At 46.4% G+C, this 27,454-nt stretch overlaps 2 protein-coding genes across 2 annotated transcripts in view; both read left to right on the top strand.

Annotated features, from left to right (window-relative positions):
* The first annotated feature begins 5,239 nt into the window (after nt 1-5,239).
* Nucleotides 5,240-13,845, top strand: LOC129380556 (uncharacterized). Its single transcript, XM_055061887.2, has 2 exons — nt 5,240-5,340; nt 11,785-13,845. The coding sequence occupies exon 2, from the start codon at nt 11,818-11,820 to the stop codon at nt 13,819-13,821; it is 2,004 nt and encodes a 667-aa protein (XP_054917862.1). The 5' UTR covers nt 5,240-5,340; nt 11,785-11,817; the 3' UTR covers nt 13,822-13,845.
* Nucleotides 13,846-13,908: 63 nt separating this feature from the next.
* LOC126543306 (uncharacterized) overlaps nt 13,909-27,454 on the top strand; it is a 28,653-nt gene continuing 15,107 nt past the window's right edge. The window contains exons 1-9 of the mRNA XM_055077922.1: nt 13,909-13,990; nt 14,269-14,402; nt 14,593-14,692; nt 15,162-15,263; nt 15,681-15,890; nt 17,246-17,333; nt 17,692-17,897; nt 17,979-18,063; nt 18,405-18,605. Coding sequence (XP_054933897.1) covers nt 13,985-13,990; nt 14,269-14,402; nt 14,593-14,692; nt 15,162-15,263; nt 15,681-15,890; nt 17,246-17,333; nt 17,692-17,897; nt 17,979-18,063; nt 18,405-18,605 — 1,132 coding nt within the window. The 5' untranslated portion in view covers nt 13,909-13,984. The remainder of the gene's footprint in view (nt 13,991-14,268; nt 14,403-14,592; nt 14,693-15,161; nt 15,264-15,680; nt 15,891-17,245; nt 17,334-17,691; nt 17,898-17,978; nt 18,064-18,404; nt 18,606-27,454) is intronic.

Raw genomic sequence — 27,454 nt, forward strand, 5'->3', positions numbered from 1 at the left:
CGAAGGGGGGCCTTGACGGCGTGCGACGGCGGCGTAGGTCATCACTTCTGGCTGGGGCTGCGGTAATTGAGGTTGTACCTCAGGAACCCCAAGTGATCGCTGAGCCTCATCTTTCACGATGTCGGCGATCGAGGCCACTTGAGGCTGCGACGAAGGCAGGACCTTGCGCAGTTCTTCGCGCACAATGGCCCTGATGGCCTCTTGAAGGTCTTCAGAACCCAGTCCTTGGATGGCGTACTGTGACGTGAGCCCCTGGCGGTTATATTGCCGGGTGCGCATCTCCAGAGTTTTCTCGATCGTCGATGCCTCTGCAGAAAACGCGGCTACAGTCTTCGGTGGGTTATGAATAAGTCCGGCGAAAAGTTATTGCTTGACGCCCCGCATCAGGTAGCGGACTTTTTTCTCCTCCGATATTTCCGGGTCGGCGTGCCGGAAAAGACGGGCCATCTCCTCCGTGAAGATCGCGATCGTCTCATTTGGCAGCTGCGCTCTGGTTTCTAGTAGAGCTTTGGCTCGCTATTTTCGCACGACGCTTGTAAATGTTTGCAAAAAGCCGCTTCGGAACAGATCCCACGTCGTTAAGGTGGATTCTCGATTCTCGAACCAGGTCCTGGCGGCGTCTTCCAATGCGAAATACACATGTCGCAGCTTGTCGTCGCTATCCCAACTGTTAAACGTAGAGACCCTCTCATACGTCTCCAGCCAGCTTTCCGGGTCCTCAAGTGTGGACCCGCGGAACGTCGGTGGCTCCCTGTGCTGCTGCAGAACCATTCGGGCCACTGAGGCTGCCATTGGGGCTGTCTTCTTGGTCGTCTCTGGACGATCTTCTCGGGCGATCTTCTTGGTCATCTCTGGTAGAATTCCGTGTTCCGGGGGAAGCTGCTGTAGCCGGCGGCTTGCTCGATGTTCCGGGACGACGTTGCTGTTGTCTTTGGGGTCCGGGCTTGAATTACGGCTTGTCGGGGGCGTCCAGTACATGAACGTAAAGCACCTCCACCAGGTGTCACGTGGTGGTGACGTTGAAGAACACAGTAGCAATACTGTGAACGACTAAACTAACTTTTATTGGGTGAACTTGTGCCCACAAAACAGGCTACACTTCTAGCACAACGATAGCGGCGAACACGGTCGGCGATCGTCGAAATCTGATCAGCGGGTCAAGCCGTCGGCTTTTATACAGCAGTCTTCGAATGTTCCAGACTAATCGTTGGGACCCGCATGCCTTCCAGAAACTTCTACACCATTCGCGTCACGCGATGAAATCAGATAACGCAAGGTTCGGCGACAACAGACAGCTGATAGAAGCATCGATACTTTTCCAGAAACATCGGATACATGCAGGCGCGTCCCGCGCTGTGCGATAACATTTGTTAGGCGGTGAAACGTCGTCGCCCGATAAAGATAAGTACACGTGTCAATATATATATATATATATATATATATATATATATATATATATATATATATATACATGCGGTTCGGAAGGCGGGTCGGGAAAGCTGGACGGTATGGGTCAAGCGGACGGACAGAGCAACTGCTCCATGTTTCGAGCTTTCAACTGCTGTCGCTGGAAAACCTGGATGATGGCCAAAATTCCCTAATTTACGGGAAAAAAAGCAATAGCAACGAAGGAAATCCAAAGTAATAGCGACAGCTAATTAGACTAGGAGTATATAAACAAACAGGTTAACTGAATGAAGCACTTCGCAGTGAGGACTGAAAGTACACTTCTAGGTCAGTAATGAACCCTCGCTGCAAATGGATTGAACATACCTCCACATGTATGTCTTTTAAAACCTTTTAACTCTTTAAAAAAATGGTTGAAATTTTGTTTTCACTAAATTACACGTCAGGATGACAGTCATAGGTAACGGCAACGTTAGGGTTGTCGTAAGATGAATGTTTGCTTTGAGGGGGAAAAAAATACGGATTATTCGTACAGCAACCCCCCCCCCCCCCCCCCAATCCCCCAGAACTCCTTCTTTTTCTTTATTTTTTATGGATAGCTCGCAAACATCCTGACATCTCCAGAATGTGAGCTTAAGCTGTACATTTGAATTCTTGGCTCCGCACATGCCTAACCACGAAGTTGGCTTTTCATGACACTCTGTCATTTTCAATCCCAAGGTGCCACTTGAGAAGATTAAACATCTGAATAATGTACTACATAAGCCTGGTAATTTGAAAAGTATACAATATATAGGCTCGCAGCCGCCAGTCGATGGTAATTACGATGGTCATATTATTAGTGAAGGCGGCCGACCAATGGCAAGCAGGACTTACGAAGTAAGCCTTCGTGAATTCGGCCGCTAGCCCCGTATACTCACGAAAAGCTCTTACGCTAGAATTATCCTAATGTGATCCAATCCTGAAGTTGAACACGTTATTAGCGAAGGCAGCCGGCCAATGACAAATGGCTCTTACGAACGAAAAGCTTTGTGAATTTGTGTGCGCTGTGTTATCGCGCGCCTAGTTCGCGTTCAGGAGAGAGGTGGCACGAAGGGAAATTCGCTCGCCGCCGCTGCCGCTGTATGTACATCACGCCAGCGTTCTGGCAGCGAGTGTCCGTGGTCATCCAGTGAGATATTCGCTTGTTTGCCTGTGTATGCGTGAGAACACGCTTGTTAGTTTAGTTAGTAAGCGAATGTTTATAGCAGTGTATGCAGTTGATAAAACAAATAACCTACTTTGTAAGCTAATAATTTGCTATCGCAATCTATGCTTCGCCTGTCGGGCGAAACTGTGACTTTCTTTTCTATCTGAGTGTACTGCTTATGCCACTTAAACTAGTTCTTTATTCTATGGTCAGTTCGAGCAGCTAGTAGAGTCAGGACAAGAGTGTTTTGTGCACACAGCCAGCTGCGGCGGAATGGTCCCAGCGTGGTAGATGCGACGATGCCGCTTGGTTTCTTTACAGCCCTTTCAAACTCCGTGATTTTTTTCTTGTTTCTTAGGAGCGGAGAGGTGTAATTCACTGACGAGCAGGTTGAAAAACAGAGTTGTCAAGTGTCAAGTGTGAAAATATAAATATAGAAATAGCTGAAGGGAAAAAAATCAACACACAGCAATCCCAACAAATATGCGATTGAGTAAATCGTTGGTTCGGGCTATTTGGTAATCCATGCTTATTAATGTTTTAGCACAGGATCTACAAAAAGCACCCAGCCCGTTCGTGTCTCTGTGTGCTATTTGTAGATTCTGCGCCAAAACATTGATAAGTATGCGATCGTTTCCCCAAGAATGGGCACTTGTTCGAATCTGGGGATGCAAATTTTTAGGCGTGCAAATTACTGCGTTCACGGCTAATAATAACAGCGCACTGAAAACTGAAAGCGTATTGACGTAACATAAGCGTTACGCCTAGTTTTCTATCCTCTTCACTGCGTTCATCCATTAACGAGGGCAGCCGGTTAGCAACTTGGCCATGTGGCCATGTATATAAGTATGACGAACTTCTTGTTTTTGTCCTGTTGCGATATCACTTTGATAGTTTGCGTTCATTTCAAAACTGACCGAAATCTGCACATGTGAGGGAAACGGTTGTCCTGCCATGTGTAGCTGCAATTATACATGCTTCTTCCCTTCAGAACTTGCGTGTCAGGTGACTGCAATGACATGCTGACACTCATATATAACATGATTCAAGTATGCAGTGGAAAACGGAGAAGACATGCGGCTTGAGTGCAAACTAAGTTTGTTTCATTTGTGGGCTAACAACCAGGAGCGAATCATGTTTGCTGAAACTCTGCGAAGGGGTATATGAGAACTTGGCTGAAGCCTACATGACGCCGCCTATGAACACTTTCTGTGTATCTGCTGAAGAGCTACAATTATCCGAAAGAATTGAGCGCGCGTGGTAGCATAATGAGAAATTGCGTTGAATATAACACTACGTTAAACAAGACATTGCAGTAACGGAAGATGCACAAGAATGCTAAGAGTAAGACTTCGAAATGCAAGACTCCGTCGAAAACAAGCATCGCGGAAGAATGTGGTACACAAAACCTGCATTAATAAACAGCTGTCTATTTCCCGCCTCCAGCGCCTTCTGAAAGCTTTCCCGTTTTATAACGGGAGCAGCCTTAAAAAAAATAAGAAGAAGAAAAAGGTAGATTATTGCTGGTATTTTTATACTACTGGGCCCGAATTCACAATGCGTTCTTACGCTGAAAGCGTTCGTACCAGCGAATTCTGATGTAGGACATATTATTAGTGAAGGCGATCAGCCAATGAAAAACAGCGCTTACGAATGAAAACCTTTGTGAATTCGGCCCCTGGAGCGGTGACACTATCACCTTCACTGGAGACCAACACGGAAGACTTTGGCGTTTTTAAGGTGAAACGGAGAAGAAGGAAGGGGGCTTTCACCTTCTCCGTCCCGCTCCCAAGCTATACCTTCACCTACCAAGAGAGGACAGCGTCCGGTTTTCGCGCAGCAGACAATTTATGGTGGCGTGTATGCTGCGTGATTCACTGCGCACAACTCGGCAGAGGTGCACGCAGACTGGGGGCGATACTTCCGGTAGACAACGACAGACGTCGGTCGTCGCATTCGACCTATGCGTGGTCACGGCCAAGGTCAAATGGTGCGGGGTTCGAGGTGCTGCAGCCTCGAGAAAGCCCGGGCAGGCTCGATGTGCGTGTCTGGCGCAGAAAACGACCCCTTTCCCGCGGTGCCGACCCCACGGAGAAACGACGTCGCGTGAGCAGTCGGCTGAGCATATATTGCAAACCTGTCCCGGGGTTTGTTCACACCGGGTTGCGCTGCTTTTGCCATATATTGCATTCTGGGCGACACCGGACGCACGAGGAATACACGGCAGCAGACCAGTGTGATTCTTCACGCAGCATGACGTTGCGCCAGCCTGCAAACAGCCGCGCGGGTCCGCGACGTCCAAAAATCTCGCCGGACTTCCAAACCAGTTCTCTTGTACGCGGGCTGTTTAATTCCGCTCTTTTCTGCTTGTTTAGATCTCCGGCGCGCACTGGGCATAAGTGCGTGCCTGTGTTCGTGCGTTTACGCACTTAGTGTGTCCGCCCGGGCTACTCTATACAAAGACTCGTTTCTCCTCGAGCTTCGGTTACGAGAGTGATAAACTCTTTCCTAAGCCGCATCTCTCTTTCGTTTAATCCCTCGGAGTTTCTTCTTCTTCGCCTTTTTTTTTCGCCTTTCCACCTAGCTTGCTCCTCGGGCGAGGCAACAGAGCATTGACCCAGCATACCGGAACAGCACCACTAGGGCCACCTAGGACACCACCAGATAACAGAGGTGCTGACCAGGAGCAGCGTGGCTCAGAACGCTGGAAGAGCGTCGAGCGCACTGGACGTGTTTCCTGGCCGGTAAGGACTTGCTCGTTCCCGGGCTCCATGCCCACGTTGCCTCTGCGCATCGCGGTGAAAAGGCGTCAGTGTTGTCGTGCGTCAAGACACAGTGATAGTTACTAACACTCACGCAATCAGGTTAGCGCACTAATTGCGAAAAAAAATTATTGTGTTGGACAGTCATCGAACGCTTACTACTCCGTGGGCGTTGTCGAAGTGGTTCTCTTGAAGATAATCCGTCTTTGGCTCTCACTCGCTGCGTTGATCGTGCTGTGCTGGTCATAAGGCAGCTTGAATCAGTCGCTGGGGCGAATGAAAGTCAAAAAAACATGCACGGTTCGTGAAGAGAGCTACTTAAAAATCACCGATTGCTGTTGAACACACTGCGCTTACTGGTGCCCGCGAATGAGTTACCTTATTTGAGGAAGTCATGGCACGAAGTGGAACTGTCATCATGCTGTCGTACGATGCATTTGCAATTTGCATAGTTCATTGTTCTTTCGTGAATCCTACATAGTTCATTGCGGAATATATTAGGCTGGACAAGTAACATGTAGTGTCCTGTCTGCAGGCTTTTCTGACAGTTGGTGAGAAGGTGAGTGGAGGCCATTAGCCCGTACTTGGTTGTTCACTGAATGAACTGATGGTTTGAGCCTATGATCTCCTCATGTCTTTAAGATACGCTTGCCCGAAATGATAATGTGGCTAGCCTTAACCCAGCTTCGCTGACGGCTTAGTTGACTTCTTCGCTTCAGTCTCACTATGGTTTTGTGTACGCCACTACTAGCGCAGGTGGCATAGGTTAAGGTCGTGAGCTTACTGACCTATGATCTACAGGGTATGCTTAAGTGCACGGCTGTGTTGTGATGCTTCTTTGGCCATGGAGCTCAAAATAATGAGTGTGGTTCGCCCGTCAGTATAGAACTTCAGGGCGCTACAAAAGCTACGGGATTCCCACGGGAGCACACAGCCTGAAGGCAGCATCCGTCACACGGAAAGTGGCCCGCTTACCTTTCGTAAGAACGTACTGGTGAAAGGCTTCAGTTTAGAGATCCCAATAGATATGTTTCTTCTCTCATTCCTTTTTGTCGCGACGCCAACATCCATGCCCCACCCCAACTTTGCTGCTTCTATCTGAATGTAAGCTTCGAACGCATTTCCATGACAACCTTTTTCTTTTAGAAGTTTCGACGACGCAGAGAAGAGATTGATACTGCATGCGTTGGACTCTGAAGTGAAATTAAAATTTTCTGTTATTTTAGCGAGTAACTTGGAAACTTTGTTTCATCTATTACGGCTAGCTGCGACCTTCACCAACCATTTCCCACTTAAAATTGGGCACACTGAATCCTCATGTTGTGCTCGTGGTTAACGAGATGCTCACATGCGCTGTTAACTTGTAATTTTCGTGCCCAACAGAGGCGAGAACTCTGCGTCAAGCTTAGGGCTATGGGGACTCATGCGCTCTCCTTTTGAATTATTCTCGGACCGTGGCCTTCTCCGGACATTGTAAAGAGGGCATGGTGTTTTTTGCAGAATTATCTTGTTACGTGCGACCTGTATAGCCTCGAAGTACTGACAGCGTGTATGCGTTTCAAAACTTCTAATTCTTTTCTTTTTTTTAATCTCACGCTTAAGCGTCACATTCCTTTCTCCTTTATTTGTTTCTATTTCATTCCTTTCATGTTCATCAGTAGGATGTTTCTTTTATTTGAGATAAGTTTCATCCCTCATAATGCCTTAGACCCTATAGAAGTAAAAAAGAGCAGCAGGAAGGAAATGCTTCCAATCTTTCCACCCGATCTCGCAGACAAACCAGCCTGTCTGTTTTTTTAAACAAAATTTGGCATTTGTGTAAGAAAAAAGAATACATTTGAAAACAATATATATATATATATATATATATATATATATTCCTGGGAACATTGCATGAGAGACTAGCAGCATGCACAAATTGTTGTTACATGCATGAAGAACGGCTCTCCCGCACGCTCTTTCCATTCGGGCCCGTACCATTTCGCGGTGATCGAGCCTAGTTGTACTCGTGCGTAGAACTCGCTGCGAGCCACCAGTGACAAATATTGCTTCAGCTCGCTAAGCTGAATGACGAGTTCCCGTGCTCTTTTTGATTAAAATGTCCCGCACGTCACACGACATGGTACTGTCAGCCGAGGCTACGCTGCACAGTCCGCAGCTGCCAAAAGCCTCTAGTTTGACACAGTTCGATATTTTTTATTTGCTTTTTGCTTGCATACTACGTCACCTTCCGCACTTCGTAGGCAATTGAGCTCTCAGGCTGTATCGCCCATCGAAAACATTCACCGAGCTTGAGCTCGCGCCTACGCTAGCTGCTCCGCTTATCTCGCGAAATGTCCTTATCTTCAAATTTACGCTATAGTATATTTTCACGAACTTACCACAGCCACCTTTTATTTTTCTAGAGGGAGAAATTTAAAAAAAAAAAGGGGGGGGGGGTTTGCCCACGACAGAAATATGGCATCAATGGGGCCGAGATCTATACCTGATCACTCAAGTTTTCAATGGACAGAATCGACATACAAGACCAAATGAGGGGTGGTTAAACTGCGAAGTAGAGTTGAACAAAGGTTAATGCGCCCAAGAAAGTCAGGCGGACGTATTGACTGATTGATCGATCGATCGATTGAGTGGAACGTCCCAAGTCAACGTAGGGGCTATGAGAGACGCCGTATTGGAGGGCTCAGGGTTAAGTTTGGCCACCTGGGGATCTTTAAACACACAGCCAAAGTGCGCAACTGAAGAGTTTTAGCACTGTGCCATAGCCGGAAAGTGACTGCCACTGCTGAGAGTTGAGCCCGCGTTGTATCAGTGGGTGGATCTGCTCTCGCCAAGGAATTCCTGTAATCCGTATCTCGCTGGTTTCATATGGCACGTCGCTAACTTTTGGTGATGCCACTGGCGTTGTTGGCTGCGGCGGAGGTCTGTATGAGAAAAACCAAGACGCCTGTATAATCGTGTAAGTGTTTAATATGCGTACAAGTCGTAGCCACTGACGTCATCGCACTATATTACCTTAAGAAATGAACACCCCGTCGATGACAACGGCGCCTTCACAAGAGCAGGTTTGTCCGCCGGAACAGTGACCCGCCTTATACGTGTTAACCTAATTACGCTCCACTTCCAGCCTTCAAAGGATTACGCGGTAAGGAACAGCAATGTGATAGCTATTAGATTCGGCGCCATTCGACGCGCGGAACGCTTCCATACGAAGTCGCAGACGTGAAAATCCGCAAGTTGTTAAGATTAACGGGACGCCATACTGCATATAAATCAATGTGGTGTGTTTGGAGTACGGTTCTTTCATCGTGCCGTCATTGACGTGTTAAACGTGCAGCGAAGCCTGAACGCACAAGTCAGACTGCCGTCGCCGTAGTGACGGAGTCGGAACGCGGACCTTACGATAGTGCAGTCACCTCTGCGCCGTTTTTTTTTTTTTTTTTTGTGTGTGTGTGTGTGTGAACGCCCCTTTGTCGCCAGTGATAAGGGAGATCTCGCAATGTCGTAAAAGTGACTCTCCGGGAGGGTTCGGAGCTGCCAGCGGAACATGAGAGACTGCGTCAACAAGGCATGTTGTTGGGCGAATCGGTTCGTTAAACTAGTACGAAATTATAAAAGAGCGCCCATCAGCACGTGTAAGGGCTGCACTAGTGTTGTCCGTCTTGTCCGTTTTTTTTTCTCCGTTATGAAATTAAGAAATCACAGTTGTTGCTGGTAATGTTGAATGGCAAGTCTTACCTTAAAGCATACACATGAACACACGCACACGCACACACACACACACACACACACACACACACACACACACACACACACACACACACACACACACACACACACACACACACACACACACGCACGCACACACACACACACGCACGCACACACACACACACACACACACACGCACACACGCACACACAAGTAACTTCGATTAAAGAAATGGCGTCAAAGTAGGGCAGGTAGTCTGCAGTTTAAAGCAAAGCTCCTGGGTACTCAAGGTGGCATCGTATGTGCGCGAGAAAACATGTTTATACATACGGCGTATAGCGTAGCAACGCCTGAACATAAAAGAGAAAACAAGTAAGAAAGGCGAGAAGCGCAAAACAAGTAAATCAATGCTCTGTGGTGCACTTTATGAGAAAGCTTGTGCCGCAATGTTGACAGCCGTTTATAGGAAGTAAAATTATTCATTAACCGGGTAAGGAAACAAATAATCTTAGACTCACTCCGAAAGTCTTGTTGCATGCACTAAAGTACACAAGGAAGTTCCTAAATTATTTAGCATGAGTGGCTAATTTAGACGCCTGAACGTCATCAATCTATTGCTGATAGTATATTGAGCAGTGAGAAATAGGAAAAGTATGCAAAAAAATATACAGGGTGTCCCAACTAACTTTAGCCAGAGCTTTAAATTATGCAAATGCCACGTAGCTGGACACAACAAAGTTATAGTTGTTTGCAGTCGCTTGGAGATACTCAACCTATTTCTTTATTCACCTAATTTAATAAAAAGTCTTAATTAATTAATCAACTTCCCAAATATTATAATTAGATGAAAAGTGTCAATGAGAAAATTGTGCAGCGACATGAAAGACTCCCTATACAACTTTCTGCTGCTCAATACGTGCTACATAAAAACATTTTTGCGAGCATGAAAGCAGCCCGCAAATGTACACAAAATTGCCGCGCGAATGGCCGCTCGAGGCAATTTGCATGTATTCGCGGGCATCTTTCACACTCGGAAAAACACTTTTATGAAGCACGCATTGAGCAACAGAAAGCTGTATCGGGATTTTTTCATGTCGCCGCAGAATTTTCTCGTTGACACTTTTAATCTAACTATAAGATTTTAGAAGTTGATTAATCATTTTAGACTAGTTATCCAATTAGGCGGAATGAAAAAAAAAATAGTTTGGGTATCTCCAAGTGACTGCAAACACTACCACCTTTGTTCTGTCCAGCTACGTGGCATTTCCATATTTTTAATCTCTGGCTAAAGTCAGCTGGGACACCCTGTATATGCCAGAGAAAGAATGGTTTTGTGCACCTGTCTCATTTCGCTTTTAATTCGTCTCATTCATCTTTTAATTGAATAACTCGTGCCCATACTTAGCGACTCCCGTTGCCGTTGTTTTCCCGATCTCGCGCAGCCGCAGCTGGGCACGACTAACGGAAGTCTTGCGCAACTGCACGCCTCCTTCGACGCTTCTCGCGACATGTTTGCGGCGTTAACGGTATTTTGTCAAAAAAGTAGGGCTTCTATAGGCATCTCAGTTGGCATTAATATAATTAAATTCTGGGCCTTTTACCTGAAAAAAACCACAATATTATTATGAGGCACGCCGTATTTGGGGACTCCGGATTAATTTTGACCACCTGGGGTTCATTAACGTGCACCGAATGCACGATACACGGGCGTTTTCTTGCATTTCGCCCCCATGGAAATGCGGCCGCCGTTTCCGGGATTTGATCCCCCGGCCACGAGCTTGCCAGCGCAATGCCAAAGCCAGTACGCCGCCACGGCGGGTTTCGGAATTGTCCTCTCTACATTGAGTAAATAAAGCAGCAAATACGTTGTTATGTTTATGAAACGACACATTTCGTAGTAGTGTACTCGTATACCCAGATATTTGCACAGCGTCTCGTTACTCCTTCGTTAATCTGGTCTTAGTTACGGCACCTATAAAAACATTTGTGTGCACAAAGATGTAGTCTCTGTCTCCAGTATTCTTCTTAAATTAAATTATGGTCATGGCAGTTATGTCTGAACAGTGCAAGACTCAATATTTACCTCATCTCGGGCATTTAACGCGAGGCCTGTAATGCTCTTTAACGCGCACCCCGCGATTCATCCCGAATCGTGTGCGTCTGAGCGTTAAGAATGCTCCCGATGACTGACACAAGCATTGAGACGCATGTTGCATACCTTAATATTGGCACAACGTTTATTATATAAAACAGGCAAATAGCACTCGTGACTCCGCTAAACTGTGAAGAAATTGAGTGCCGATGAACGTGCGCACCGTAATAATACCTTGATCATGTCAAATCAAGTGTACAGTGAATGCTTGAACAACTGTTTGAACAATCACGCGAGACGAGAAGGAAGGCGCTTTCAAAAGACCCATGCAGGAGTCGTGGTCTCCATCTCAGACGGGCACCGGTTTTGCTGCAATTCATACCTCTACTGCGTACCACTCAGCACGTTTTACTATGCAGCGATGTTCATCTGAACATGTGCTTCGACTATGTACTTGGCACCCCAATAATTTCGCTCTAGACTGTGTTGTGGTTTACTGCACGATTATCAAAGAATGCTGAGAACATTAACAAGTGAACTGGCATTGTGGTCACGAATGAGCGAATATTTATGTGCCGGACATAAAATGAGAATAAACAACAGCGCTTCCTGGTCTCTTTAAGGTAAACCCGGTCCTGCGGTGCCAAGAAAAGAAGATGGGAACCTTTAAGATCCTCCTCACGCTGGCGATGGTGACAACGGCGCTCTCGCTGCCGACGCTGCCGACCCCACTGAAGCCGGAAGAAGCCCCGGACCGGCTGGCGCAGCCCGTCACCCACGCAAGTCCTGATGTCACTGTCTCTGTCGAACCCAAGTCTTCTGGTGAATCGAAACAGGGAGAACGACTAGAAGGCGTCCGGTCAGTGAGCAATGACCCATCTCTGACGACCAAGAAACAGAGTGCGAGCGACGGCTCTGCTGTTCAAGCCACTCAGCACGTCGACACTCATGACACAGCGGGCAAGGACTCCGTTGTTCAGCTTAAAAAGTCAGTAAAGCTGAATAATGATGAAAAGCCCGCGTTAGTCGAAGACGAGGCTAAAAGCGAGACGAAAGACGCTGTTTCCCAGGACAAGCCTCTCGAGAGCCCAAATGTTGAACTCGGCAACGACGCCACTACTGCCAGTCCTTCAGCTGTCACGCCACAAGAGCCTGCAAAGCCGTTGAAGGGAATAATAGAGGATGTGAAAGATTTTGGAACTCTGAATGACGCTGTTGAACTGCCCAAGGACGTCACCTTGTCTGATGACAACAGCAATACTCATGTAACCACTACTGACGATGGACACAAATCTACCGACAAGGTTGAATCGACGCCTGTGGTAGATGATGTATCAAACACTGAGCTTACGCCAGGGCACCTAGAATCTACGAACACCAACGCCGATGTTACAGGGCAAGGAGAATACGCCGTTACTGAAGATGGCAAAAAGTCGAGCGAGGCTTCTGCTGTGACCCTACATGAGGTCACTACAGTGATATCAGCAACAAATGAAAACCGTCCAGAAAATTACCACAAAATTAGCAAACGCGAGGACACTAAGCACGAGTATGAAAAAGACACTATAGCTCATGCTATGAGTAACACTGGCAGTCCTAAAACCAAGGCATCCAAGTCAGATGTATCAAAGCCCGCACACGTCAAGATGGACGCGCACAAGTCCACTAAAGCACACAGCAAAACTATACAGGAAACTGCTGACGAAATGAAGCCTACAGGCTTTAAGACCTCCAGGGAAATTGCCAGCCCAGATACACCTGAAATAAATGCTCAGGAATTAGACATTGCTGAGGCCAAACAGACACCCGACACTGTCGCGAGCGGTTCCAGCCAAGTGGACCCTTCGACACAAGTTTCACCTGTAGTTTCGCCAGCCTCCGCACCTCAAGCCGCCGTTCCAACATCTGACGCAGAAACACCGTCAACGTCGACCGATAACACCACCAAAAATCAAACGGCGACTGCAACTGAAAGTGGCGGCGGCTTTAATCCTTTTGGACCGATCAGAAGTGTCTTTCAGCCCATCATTGACGCTGCAGCTTCCGTGAGGGATCAGATACGACCAGTAATCGGAGCTGCACTCTCACCTGTTTTAGGTCCCCTCAGTCCGGGAAAAGGTGGAGCGACTCAAAATGTCTCCGCTACTACAGTGGCGCAACCGTCAACGTCGGAAGGTAGTGCGACGTCTCCGGCAAACCCCACAGGTGATGAAGAGCCACACAGGGAAACGCAAACTGTTGTCCCTGCTGAGACAGCTTCATCGACGACTGTTCAGGATAGCGTAGCTCCCGAGGTCAGAACACACGAGACTGGCGCTGAGACGGACGCCAAAACAGTGGCTCTCCCAGCCCTGGAAGCCAATCGCAACGAATCTCAGACCCCATTGAGCCCATTCCCGGTGCTTTTCGATCCGGTTACCGCGATCAACCGCTTCACCAAGCCAGCAGTGGACGCTGCTACCAACGTACGCGACCAAGTGCGACCCGCCTTCGAAGCCGCCGTGGCGCCCATCGTTGACGCGCTGAACCCGACCAAGGAAGCGGCAGACTCCAACACCACAGTCGTTTCTTCTGAGCCGCAGCTGCGGGCATCGGACGACATGCCCGAGATCGCGGCCGAAGAGCCGATGCAGCCGCACAAGCGTCGCTACACCAAGTAAGGAAAATAAAGCGGAAAAAAGGAAGATCACTTCTCTCTTGTGTGTTGATGAAACATTTCCAGACGCTAACAGTGACATTTCGTTTGACAGTTACAAGCTGTTTACCGTTTACATCGGTAATGACACTACAACCTTGGATGTCATCAGCGCACTCAGAGAAAATATGGAGGTAAGTCGTAACTGCTTGTGTCCGGGTGAAAACAAACAAACAAACATAAAAAGACACGCCGATTATGTCGATGGCTGCTAGAAATGCCGTATTATTAAACAAGTGGCCGCATGTGCCAGTTATGCCTGGCATCACAGTCGCTCCTTACACTCAGCTTTTTTTGACGCTTTATTATTACGCGCGTCTAAGGCGCGTGGATTGCTGCGAAAGGAAGCGTGCTCCTTCAAATATCAAACAACCAAAACTCATTCAGGGTCGACGCTCTGGCTTTTTCGCAGGTTGACTTTTGGAGTGCGCCCACACTGAATCGCAATGTGAGCATCCTGATTCCTCCGGGACTGATTGAAAAAGTACAAAATATACTCAAGAATGCTGGCATAGAGTACCACATCATCACGGACGACATACAACGGTACCACTTCTAGCATACTGATTGAAAACAAACAAAAAGACGTCTGCTAGTTGTTCTATTTCTTTGTTTCACGTAAGGTTCATACTAATCTACACATATACAACTCAATAACGCGAGCACAATTCTACTAAGCACAATCTATATACATCCATCCACCAGATACCAACTAAACCGGACTTTTCTCCCCTAGGTGGATAGACAGAGAAGAGGAAGAAAATCAACCTGGTGTTTTTTTAGAACAGAGAGATATAACACACTACGCTTTTGACAAATATCACCGTGTCGAAGAGGTATGTCCAACCTACGATTTACGATGTTTTCAACACAGTTGTTTTCGAAACAACGGATGAGCCAACATCTATAAGCATCCATTCATCTCGCAGCTCACGTTCGCGAATTCGACTGAGTGCCAAAAGGCACAAAGGGATATAACCACATATCGGTTACATAGTTCTGAGTGCTTTGAAGGGAAAAAAACTGCTAAAGCGGCAAAAAGGTGCTGGTCTTTAAGTGCCAGCTTCCGTCGCCCGTAGAACATCATGTTCGTTTGCGAAAATTAAGCTGTTTTTGTTAGTGTCACAACTGAATATAGTGCAATCAATTAATAAAATTAATAGCGTTAATCCAAAAAATATACCATTGCTTTCTCTAACTGACCCGTCGCAAAGAGCAAATGTGTCTACTAGTGAACATCCATGACAAATGGTTAAGTTTACGATAAAAAGAACACAAACATACACAATATATTTTTTACTTTAGATAACAGGGTACTTGGACCTCTTGGCACAAAAGCACAGCCACATTGCCACAGTGAGAAATATCGGAATGACCCAGGAAGGAAGGCCGATCAAAGGAGTGATTGTAAGAATACATTTTGTACTATCATTTATAGATCTGGTTTGGTAGAGTTTCACGGCACTCGTGAGACATATTATTATTCTAGATAACTGCAAGTTGAGTCACCGATCAAATAACAAAAGTACGTTTCCACAGTTCAGATAGCCTACGGGACCAGAGAGTTATTCTGAATGGACCTCCTTACCCCGATGTTCATTTTATTACCATCAGTAACCAATATCAGTTTATTTGACTTAGTTGTTGGGTTCCCATTGTTATTTTCAGGGTGTTAAGAGCAGTGAGTTTGTGTGGTGCTTCGTAAATAATTGATTACAAACTTATTAACGTGCCAAGTAACATATTACCTTCGCACTGTCAAGCATGTGCACATGTCACGCTTGGCGATGGCTGATTCACCGTTTCGGTGCCCTTCTCTGGCAGCTGAGCACCGGAAGTAACCGGCCGGTCCTTTGGTTCGACGGTGGAATCCACGCGCGCGAATGGGTATCACCGGCGTCGCTGCTTTACTTTCTGCACAAAATGACAACGGGCTATGGTTCAGACAGCACCATCACGACGATTTTGCAGACCTTCGACTTCTACATCTTCCCCGTCGTTAATCCCGACGGATATGCGTATACTTTCACGTCGGTAAGGCCTTGTCTCTTACTCAGTTATGTCGCTCCCTCTCCCGCATTCCTCTCACTTCCTCTCACCAAGCATTCCGCTCACGCGTAGTGATTGTGTATGTGCTGGAAATGATCCTCTAGAACACGCCTTTGGTTCCGGCTGCTGCAGCAGCACGTCTGCAACTGTTTCTATGACCTCAAAAATGTTAGATTTTGCCCACCCAAACGGCTTTGTGTACAAAAAGGAACATTTGCGTGCCCAAAGAGCCATGCCCTGTTTGCGTTCTTTTATACCCGTTTTACTTTCTTTTGCCTACCTATTTGCATTTTTTATTAACCAGAATATGTGCGTCCCCAAACTTTGGATGCGCAAAATCTAAAATTCCCTCTTATGCAACGCTCTGTAACGCGCTCTCCTGGGCCTGGTGTGTTTTACTTTTGTTGATATGACGTTAAGGTTTGTCTAGAAATTGGTATTTTAAAGATTTTAGGTGTAATTTATATTTGCAGTTTTGCCGCATTGTAAGGTCAATTTCTTTGACAGCTTCAAAATCAATCTGTTACATCTGTTACGATCTGTTACAACAAAATCGAAATTCTTAGTACAAGTTAGGGGTGTCGAAAAGATTTTCTATACCTAGGGCGGCAGCTTACAAGCTAGTTTTGTTATGAACCACCAAAAAAGGCAGTAGATTACAAGTTTCCCGCATTGTGAAACCAGCAAGTAGTCCTTGTAGAAGGCTTCGTCTACATCAATCTTGCCACATCGGAGGTCAGAGTGAGGAGCACAGTTTCTCTCAACCTCTGGGACTTTAGAAAAACGAAAGTTCTGCAGAGGAGAAAATGTGACTGCCGACATGTCTGGCCGCATCCACTGTGGCTTTGAAACTTCTGACAAGGACCATACGCCACCCACAGTACGACAGTGAAGGTGGGTTGTCACATGCTCCCTCGTGCTCCTTCGCACTGATGTGACCATAGATGTAGACGCCGTGCTCCAATCGTCCAAAGCTCTATAGGTTCGGAACTTAGAAAACACGAGTTTGAGAAATGCGAACGTTTTTAAAATGTTCGTGTATCCATCCAATAGTGAATACAACAGCAAATAGAACTACTGTATGAAAATAGCCAAAATGTAACTGACTTCCTAGAAAGAGGTTGCATTCTGTTTCTGGGGGGCCAACACAAGTGGATTCGTATTTTCCATGCAAAAAAGTATGCGCTTTGGTTTTGATTCACGGTGTTGCTTTCGCCTGCGCGCTTATAGGTTATTTGAAGTGTAGGCTTATTCGATCATATTCACCCTCGTACACATCGCTAATCGCTAGCACGCCATTTCTTGCTAGCATTCCAGTTTGCTGCGCTGTACGCTTTCAGGATCGCCTTTGGAGAAAAAACAGATCTGGTGGTAGGCGAGGATGCAGAGGTGTCGATCCGAACAGGAACTTTGCTTCAGCTTTCGGAGGTGAGTTGTAATAAGTAATGTGACTCATAAGTTTAATTAAAGCTCAACGCGGTTCCAATCGCATATCTCGGAAAAGATAGCACGTCTACTCCAATTCACCAGAGTGAAATCTTGATAAGCTCTGCCGGAAATTGCTTCGAGCAGATTGTAGATGTATGTGCGTTCCATCTCATATACGTGATGTGCACTTTCGCTGTGGTTCCTATCCGTAGGGTCTTTCTTTTTCGCCAGAGGAGCTATCCTTTGTTTCATGTTGTTTCTCGCAAAATATTTTTGCTGAAATTAAGAGTTTTTTATTTGCTTTCTCATTTATGCTATTCATATTTAGTCATACCAATTTTACCCCGGTTCGTTCTAGGGGCTGGAACAAGCGGTCATCCGTGCTCAGATATCTATCGAGGCGGGCAGGCATTTTCTGAGGCTGAAAGTCGTGCCATACGTGACGCCATTCTCGAGCTAGGATCTCGAATCAAAGGGTATGTCACAGTCCACTCGTACAGTCAACTCATCATGGTGCCGTATGGGCACGGCCGTGGCACCTATACCAGGGATTACGCCGACCAGGTACGTCCGCATGCAAACTACTCTTTTCACCTTCTGCCTGTTCCGAACATATAACAGAATGATGCAACATATTTCTTCTAGATGTCAGCAGCACGCGCTGTCTCCAGAGCTATACAGGTCCGTTCTGGTGTATATTACCAAGTGGGAACCATTTCAAGCCTTCTAGGTGAGAAGGAAATTGTAGCGCATTCTGAATAATGGGCTACGACAGGAGCGCGAGAAGGAATTTGAATGAAACCAGTATACCCGTTTACTTAAAGTCTGTGCTGAACGAAAGTGACTGTTCGCACGCCTCCGTGGTTCATGCTGACGAACAACTAGAACACGAAGAGTAATTGCAAAATTTTGCGACGTGTGAATGACAATGCATTTCCGGTGTTTGGTTCTATACTTCTAGTTCTTCCAAGCTTTCACGTTCCCGCCTTTGTTGTGTGTGCCATGGATTTTCATCTCACTTTTATTCGTGTGCGCCAATTACCATTCGGCCGTTTTTTTTTTCTTTTCCAGGCTCTGCAGCTGGGTCGTCTAGCGATTGGGTCTACGACGGCGCAAAAATCAAATACTCCATAGCTGTCGAATTGAGAGACAAGGGACGCTACGGCTTTTTATTGCCGAATTTCCTCATTGTGCCAACAGCAGACGAAGCATCGGAGGGCTTCAAAGCTTTCGCCAAGTTCATCGCAAGAAGGGAGCTCAACAAGTCCATTCATTAAGTCCAGCGGTCTCAATGCACCCCAGCCTTTTGCTGATACCCGAACTCTACGATGATCGCCGGTTTTTACATCAACAGATCAGGGAAAACGTCCTATCACTTGCGCGGCTGCCCACATTACCTTACAACTTTCATTGTTGCGGCTGTGATCGCATACTGTTGTAGTTTTTTACCAAACAATAACTTTTCTCCAGGGCTGGTCGATTAATCGAATAACCTTCAAACTGATCAATTAGCGTTTTAATGAAATTAGTTCTTTCTGTAACTTTCTTTTTGGCTAATAGGTTGAAGTAACTTAAATAATGCAAGAATGCCTTCTAAAAAGTATGTGTGCATTTGTGTTGTGATATCTTCAGATGTTAATGTAACCAGTTCTTCTTCGCTAACAGGAAGATTGGCGCAATGCACGCAGCTGACATTGTGCATGAAAACTGCAATCCTGACCTGCCAGGAGTGTAGACACTTGGGGGAGTTTCTAATCATGGAAAAATTATGCGCGTTGCGCTCAGCGTTACCTCACGCTCCTGGAAATGAAGCCACGCATGTTTAGTGCGTTTCCTTAAACGGCTGACAGGAAGAAAAACTGTCCCAGAGAAAATGTATTTTTTGTCATAATTCCATGTCACGTATTTAAACCGACACAACCGATCAGTCGCTCAATTAATCATTCAAGTGCCGCTGAATATATAAATGAAATATGCTCATCGACGCGATATTTTATAACATATCATATTTAAAGAGGATTTCCCGGGAATATGGCAAGGAATGAGAGAAATGACTAGACGTCGCCATTGTCATCACGCACCGTTCCCCTGCATATGGGCCTAGATGGGTTTTCTTACTGTTTTCCTACCACCCTGTACTTTCAGGTCTCTTTTCTACTGTGCGGATCATATGTTTTCACGACTCCTCAAGTTCGACTTATATATATATATATATATATATATATATATATATATATATATATATATATATATATATATATATATACATATATACATATAAACATATATATATATATATTTATATATATATATATAGGGAAGCATATGTATCATGCAAACATATGGAAACATATATATATCATGGAAACAAAAACTCTCGTGGTTATTGTTTCTTACTACGGTATCCCAAGCTGTTTGACAGCTCGAAAACATCGCTTCGCTGCAATAAATGTTGCATGTGCGCACGCCATGGTACTTATTTTGACGGTTTTCTTGTTTGTTTCTGCCTGTTGCGAAACAGGCCGTGCAGTTCTGTGCGGACACCATTGGACTTTACACTATCGCGTATTAACCGATACGAGCGGCCTCGTTTAAAAGGACACTACATAGAAGCTCGGAGATGGTTTAGAATAATTTATTAATACTTCTCAACTCTATTTAAGGCATCTTACGCAGGACGGTTGGCTATAGAAGAAGAAATGAAAGAAAACATATATTTTTAAACGCGATGTCCAAGCAATGGCGCGGATTACGCCACTGTGACGTCACGAAATGAGGCCTTCTTGACTTGCACAAGAAAATTTTAAAATTAAATTCTAGGTTTATACGTACCGAAAACCCAATCTGATTATGAGGCACGCCGTTGTGGGGATTAATTTTCGAATTAAGTTGGGCCACCTGGGGTTCTTTAACGTGCCCGTAAATTTAAGTACAGTAGTGTTTTTGCATTTGGCCCACACTGAAATACGGCCGCCGCGACCAGTATCGAAGCCGCGACTTCGAACTCAGCAGTACAACGTCATAACCGCAGGACTACCTCCACGGGTCACGATAAGTTAACAAAACTTGTTAGGCTGAGTCACTGCTTACTTTTAAGCGCACTGTCATCCTTTTTCTATTACTAACAGCTAGAGCCGCGAAAGCGCTGCCAAAATCGGTGACATCACGATGAATTGGCGCGGGAATGTCATGGTGGGGCATAGCCACCCGCATTTCGTTGATGCATCCGTTTTAAACCCTTTACCAAGTCTTTGCCCACAGTAAGACTGTCATCTTTGCAATTCCAGAAGTGTAGTCCACCAGTCTAGCTTAACCTAATATTTCTACTTAGTGCCCATTTAAAGAATATAGCTGTGCAGAGCAAACGCTGGTAGCTTTGGGAACACGAGAACACAGGCCATTGCACTTGCAAGACATTATGATTAGACTGCTTTAGCTCTGCCTGCAGAAGAAACGAAAACGTGCCTGAAGTGTGTTCGGGTTAGTCTAAGGGCGGATGTGTGGGCGGGGAGCCAGAAAATGTTGCTAATTAACGAGTCATATCCTTATTCTACATGAATTCAATAAACCGCAAGCAGTAACGTGCGTGAAAAAAATGTTGGATAGATGGTGTGTACAAAAAGCGCCGTGCGCGAAATTCGCTTCCGTTCATTCATTCATTCATTTTAATTCTGCGTTCCGCACAAAAGAAATGCAGGGGGCATAGACAAAAAGCTTGTCATACGGCAGTTTGACGGGCTCCATGTGCCCAGGCAGATGCTAGCAGACAGTTTTAAATAAATTTTGAATTTATGACATAAATGACAAAATATGATATGCGTAGATTGAGTAAAAACAGAGGTAACACAATGGATTGACAGTGATCACCACAGCTAGTTCCCAAAAATTCACTGAAAATAATAAATACTGCAACGAACAATAACACAAATTGAAACACCTTGTTAAAAAAAGAATTAAGAAAATACAGTTTTAAGATTTATTTTTGTAATACAAGATATCTCAGTTCCTCATGATATCGTCTTTTAATAGCCTTCTTATCCGATTTTCAATACTGTTGCATCAATAGTTTTTTGCTCTACAGAGGGGGACCAGCTACGTGGTCTTGCAGCGTGAACTACAACTGTATGAGCTTTCAGGTGCATTAATTAAGTTACAAAGGGACACAAATTCAGCGTTGTTGAACTGTAGACTAATTTCGTATTGAACTAGCAATCTTACTCGCAACCTTATCTATATTATGTTGGGATGTCGTACCCAGACTAAAGAGCAGTAGCTAACATTGTATGAAAACAGGGAGCTATATAATAATAACATAATATAATATCTATTTCCGGGGACGACGACGAAGTGATCCTATTGCTGAGTGTTTGTTCTCCGTCACCAGTATTTTGTGGTAATTCTCGCTTTCTTCCGGGGAACTGTTCCCTGCCCGACGGGAATGGAAGTGGAGCCACCCGCACTCCGACCTGATGTAGCGGCGCCCGCGTCGGCAGCCTCAAGGAAGCGGAACAGCCTCTCGAGCGACAGCGAGGCTACCCTGATAGACTCGACCGAGAGCGACGACAGCTCCGACGACGACTACGTGACTGTCCTGAGTAAGAAAGCAAAGCGGCGGATGCTTGGGGCCTCTGTGGACACATCTACTATGAGGACTCCGCAAAGTTCGCCAAAGTACACCATCCTTTTCTTACCTGTGCTACCCACCGACAACATGAGGTTCCTCAACAGGCAAGTTGCATCGGTTGAACTCGAGAGACTGTTGCCAAATGGCATTGAGGACGTACGAGTCAACCCTCGGAAGAATATTGTCGCGGTAGACGTCGCCCAAGCGTCGGCGTTAGATTCTCTGCGAGCTGTCACTGTTCTCGGTGGCATGAACGTCCGTACCATCATCCCGATGGGAAAAGAGACTACCACAGGCGTCATATATGACATTGATGCGGCCATTTCAGGCGAGGATTTACCACTTTTGATAAAGCCTGCCAATCATGGGACCCACATACTACAGGTGGCCCGTCTCGGAACTTCCAGATGCGTGAAAATTGTCTTTAAAGGTGACTGCCTTCCATCGCATGTGAAGGTAGGTCATTTTCGACATGCTGTCCGGCCCTTTGTTCCCAAGCCGCTTCAGTGCAGGAACTGTCAGAAATTCGGCCACGTGAGCGCCGTCTGTGGAAAGTCTGCTATATGTTCCCGCTGTGCAGCACAACACTCAGCAGGCAACTGCCAGGCAAAAACTTATAAGTGTCCGAACTGTCAAGGGCCCCACGATGCCTCATCAAAGGATTGTCCTAGAGTTAGGCGAGAACTCTCCATCTTGAAGAAAATGGTTAGGGACCGGTCGACCCATCGTGAAGCAGCTGCTGACGTCAGGCGACGTCGTTCTCGTCGCAGACGCTCATCAAGGAATTCTGCTCTCCGCACAAAGAATACGCGTGCCGCACAGCCTCTTGCTGTTGAATCTGCTCCAACCTCAGTGCAGAATGTTTCCAAACCGTGTATAGATAACGGAGCATCTGAAAAGACTGCCGTGAATGAGGAATGGCCACCACTGCCAAGGATAAGCCCTGTGGAAAAACCCCAACAAGGAAAGGCACCACAATGCTCCACCCCTCACCCAGATGAGCTGACAGAGCATGACCGCCGAATTGTAACAATGCTCAAGTCTTTGATAAATGCGATTCGCACGCTTGTGGGCAACTCGAATACGCCAACAGCTCGAAGCGCAGTTCAAGTGTTGGATGCCCTGAGCCCAGTGCTTGCAAATCTTGCATAAGCACAATGGCTCTTCCACTGCCTTCACTCCGTGATGAAGTGCGTAGCGCGACAATTTTCCAGTGGAATGCCAGAGGACTTAAATCACGGATTTCATGTTTCCGCCAATACGTTTTCACGAACCGATTTCCTGTAGTGGTAATATGTGAACCGAACGTGTCGAAAGCGCTAAGACTCTCTGGATACGAAGCCTTTATGGCGTCAACGTGCGGGCAACCCAGCAAAGTAATTGTTTACATCCGTACAGAACTTACTTACATTCCCCACTCAGTGCAGCCTCATGATGGAAACCAATACGTGTGTCTCCGCATTACAAAGAATAAAGTGGCCTTCACCCTTATCGGCGCCTACATATCCCCATATAGTCGGTTCGACGGCGACCGATTGCGAGACATCCTGACGGCAACTACTGGACCCTGGATTATCACAGGAGATTTTAATGCTCATCACTTGGCTTGGGGAAGCTCCAGAATAGATTCCAGGGGCCGGAAACTTGTGGAATTTGCTTCCGACCATGAACTTTGCATTATGAACGATGGCAGTCCGACGTACTTGCGTGGTGCGAACTATAGCAGTTGCCTAGACTTGACCTTGGTTTCACGGCAACTTGGTCAAAATGTTCGATGGTTCTCTGACATCGAGACTCATGGTAGTGACCATATTCCCACCTACTTAATTATCAATGGATTTGGAAGCTTCTCCTCTTGTACTTCCCGACAAGCATATATAAGGTGGTCAACGTATAAGACAAAGGTGGAAGAGGCATGCAAAGAAGGATTTACCGGCACCATTGAAAACCTTATTACAAGTGTACTGGAATCGTCTAAGTACACATTTACGTCTGCGAAAAAACGTACGGATTTTGACATGGAACTTGAGCGACTTCGAACGATTCGCAGAAGAGCCGAGAGGCGATACAGGCGCACGAAGTCAATTAATGACCTTAGAGTCGCTCGACGTATACAGAAGAAAATCCAACGTCGTATGGACAGGTTGGAGGAACAACGGTGGAAGACGTTCTGCGAATCACTTGACCCCCGCAAGCCTCTGTCTATCATATGGAGGACGGTGCGCGGCCTTGGCTCGTCTCCACAGCAACGACACCCATTCTCAGCCCTAGCCCTTCATCAAGGCCGCTCACAGGTCGATATAGCCGAAGATTTCTGTGTGAAGATTGCGGGCAGTGTGGTCACCATCAATAGTGAAATTCTGGGTGAAGTTCCTGCGACACGCTTCCCAGAATTGAATGTGTCCTTCTCACTTGAGGAATTGGACGCTGCTCTGGCCTCATGCAGGCGCTCATCGTCGCCAGGACCAAATGGCATCACCTACGCTGCTTTATGCCACCTAGGTGAAGATGGCCGAAGCAGACTGCTGGAATGTTATAACCAGTCATGGAATGATGGCGTCGTTCCTGAGCGGTGGAAGTCCAGCCGCTTGATACCACTCCTGAAGCCTGGAAAGTCGCCACTTGACCTAGCGTCCTACCGACCCATTGCGCTGTCCAGCTGTGTTGGGAAGGTCATGGAAAGAATGATTCTCACCCGCCTAGAATGGTATCTTGAGCGCCACAACGTATACCCCGATGCCATGGCTGGTTTTAGAAGAGGCCGTTCCTCTATTGACAACGTCATCGACCTAGTCTCGTCTGTACAACAGGAAAAACACCACAAGCGTATATCGGTTGCACTATTCCTCGACGTGAAAAGCGCCTATGATAATGTAACGCATGAAGCCATCCTTGATGCCCTGGAAAATAATGGAATAGGTGGACGCATGTTTCGGTGGATTCGGAGCTATCTATTCAAAAGATCCTTCTTTGTGCACAGTGCAGATGGCCGAACTGCTGACCATTACACTTACCGTGGCGTCCCTCAGGGTGGGGTTCTTAGCCCCACTTTGTTCAACCTTGCAATCCTTGGCCTTGCCGACGTTCTGCCACATACAGTAAACCTTTCTATATATGCTGACGACATATGCATATGGGCCTCGGCAGTTACACGTCTCCAGGTGCGTGCACGGCTCCAAAAAGCAGTGACCCTAACATCATCGTACCTGCGTGCGCAAGGCCTCAGCATTTCGACCGAGAAGTGCGCCTTAGTCGCCTTTACCCACAAGCCCATGACCTGGTACCCCATTTCTATTGACCACCAACCAATTTCCTACGCAAAAACTCACCGATTCCTAGGCGTTATTATAGACAGAGACCTTTCATGGAGCCCCCACATCACATATTTGAAGAAGAGGCTTACTTCTATCTGCCACATACTAAGGTTTCTCGCCGGTAAAACGTGGGGCACATCCGTGGCATCTATGCTTCAACTATACAGGACGCTCTTCCTGGGATACTTGCGATACAGCACACCAGTGCTGTCCAATACTAACAAAACTAACATCCATGTCCTACAGAGCATTCAAGGCCAAGCCCTTCGAACATGTCTGGGGCTACCTCGAAATGCTTCAACCGTGGCAACAATTGCCACCGCGAGAGACCACCCAATAAGGACCTATATAGATATCGACGCGCTCCGGGTGCATGTTCGCCATATATCCCGAGTCCCTGACCACCATCTCGCTCGATTGCCTGAGAAAAGACCCAGGGCAGCGTTCTCCAGATCAATTGCGGCTAACCGGCACTCTTTGTCTTTGAGGCACTCACCCGCAACAAGAACGCCATCCCCTATGTGGTGCTTGAAGAAGCCTCCTGTGTACCTTGCTGTTCCAGGAATAGTGAAGAAAGCTAGCCTGACCACCGCGGCTCTCAAGCAGATCACACTGGAACTTCTGCATTGTTCATACTCTAACCGAATTCATGTTTACACGGATGGTTCCGTCTCGGAAAATTCTACGGGCGCAGTTGTTCTACCATCTCAATCGGTCGTCATCAAGTTTACGACATCACACGTAACGACATCTACAGGCTCTGAACTGGCCGCTCTTCGCGCTGCTGTCGAATACATTGAAAAAGAACCGCCCAACAAATGGGCAATATTTTGTGACTCGAAAGCAGCCCTCCAGAGCTTGAGAAGTTTACGACGTGGCAATTATGAACAGCTGGTGTCACAAATCCACGAAACCTGCCATTGCGCTTCTGAAAGAGGACATAACATCATATTTCAGTGGCTGCCGGGACATTGTGGCATCGTTGGTAATCACCTCGCCGATGACGCTGCCCGACGTGTCCAGGCTGGCTCACCGACACTCCTTATACCTTTATCCAGAGTCGACGCTGCAAGAGAGCTTCGCAATCTCGCTCGTACAATCACGTTAGGTTGCTGGCATACACCTCAGAACTCTAAGTGTCGTTTACACAGCCTCGACCCATCACTGAAACTTACATTACCAGCGAACCTTCCACGACGTGACGCAACACTGCTGTGTCGGCTGTGGGTAGGAGTAGCATTCACCAACTCCTACAGCTATCGTATTGGAATGGCGGATTCACCAATGTGCGCGAAGTGCAAGTGTGAAGAGACCATCAGTCACCTTCTGTGCCACTGTTCTCGCTTCGATAATCAACGCGAGACTCTCCAGTGTGCCTTAAATAGACTGGATGACAGGCCATTTACGGAAGCGAAGATCTTGGGGGCCTGGCCTCATAGTTCAATGGCCCAGAAAGCAGTTCGAGCGCTTTTTCGCTACCTGAGGGAAACAGACTTGAGTGCCAGACTGTAGACATCCTATATCTAAGTTCTCTCTCTCCCTCTTTCACTCCCCATTCCCCTCCCCACGTGTAGGGTAGCAAACTGGACTCAGTCTAGTTAACCTCCCTGCCTTTCTGTCTTCCCTTCTCTCTCTCTCTCTCTCTCTCCCAATATCTATTTCCACCACGTGATACACGATTGTCGGGGCTCGGAGTCAAAGCTTCAGCTTTGTAATGAGTAACTGCAAAGCTGAAGCTTAAGGAATGTCTGCGATAAACACATGTTAAACATATGTCCGTCCGGTGGCTCTCATAAATTAAAGAAAAAAGAGATATAAAGCCAATAAGTACAGTCATAAGGTGTATACAGGTTGCATAAGACATGTTCCGGTGAATTTAATTCATTCTTAATGCGATAAGCATTGTGAATCACTAAGTGAAGATATCTATACCTATCCTTACTACAGGAGCCGCAGCAAAAACAGTAGTAGTAGTAGTAGTAGTAGTAGTAGTAGTAGTAGTAGTAGTAGTAGTAGTAGTAGTAGTAGTAGTAGTAGTAGTAGTAGTGGTAGTAGTAGTAGTAAGTAGAAAGTAGATAGTTGTAGTAGCAGCAGCAGCAGTAGCAGTAGCAGTAGTAATATAAGAAGAAGAAGAAGAAGAAAAAGAAAAGATAACGGCACCCCTCTTAATTGTCGTCCTTGCC

Source organism: Dermacentor andersoni, chromosome 1 (genome assembly GCF_023375885.2).
Source record: "Dermacentor andersoni chromosome 1, qqDerAnde1_hic_scaffold, whole genome shotgun sequence".
NCBI lineage: Eukaryota > Metazoa > Arthropoda > Arachnida > Ixodida > Ixodidae > Dermacentor > Dermacentor andersoni.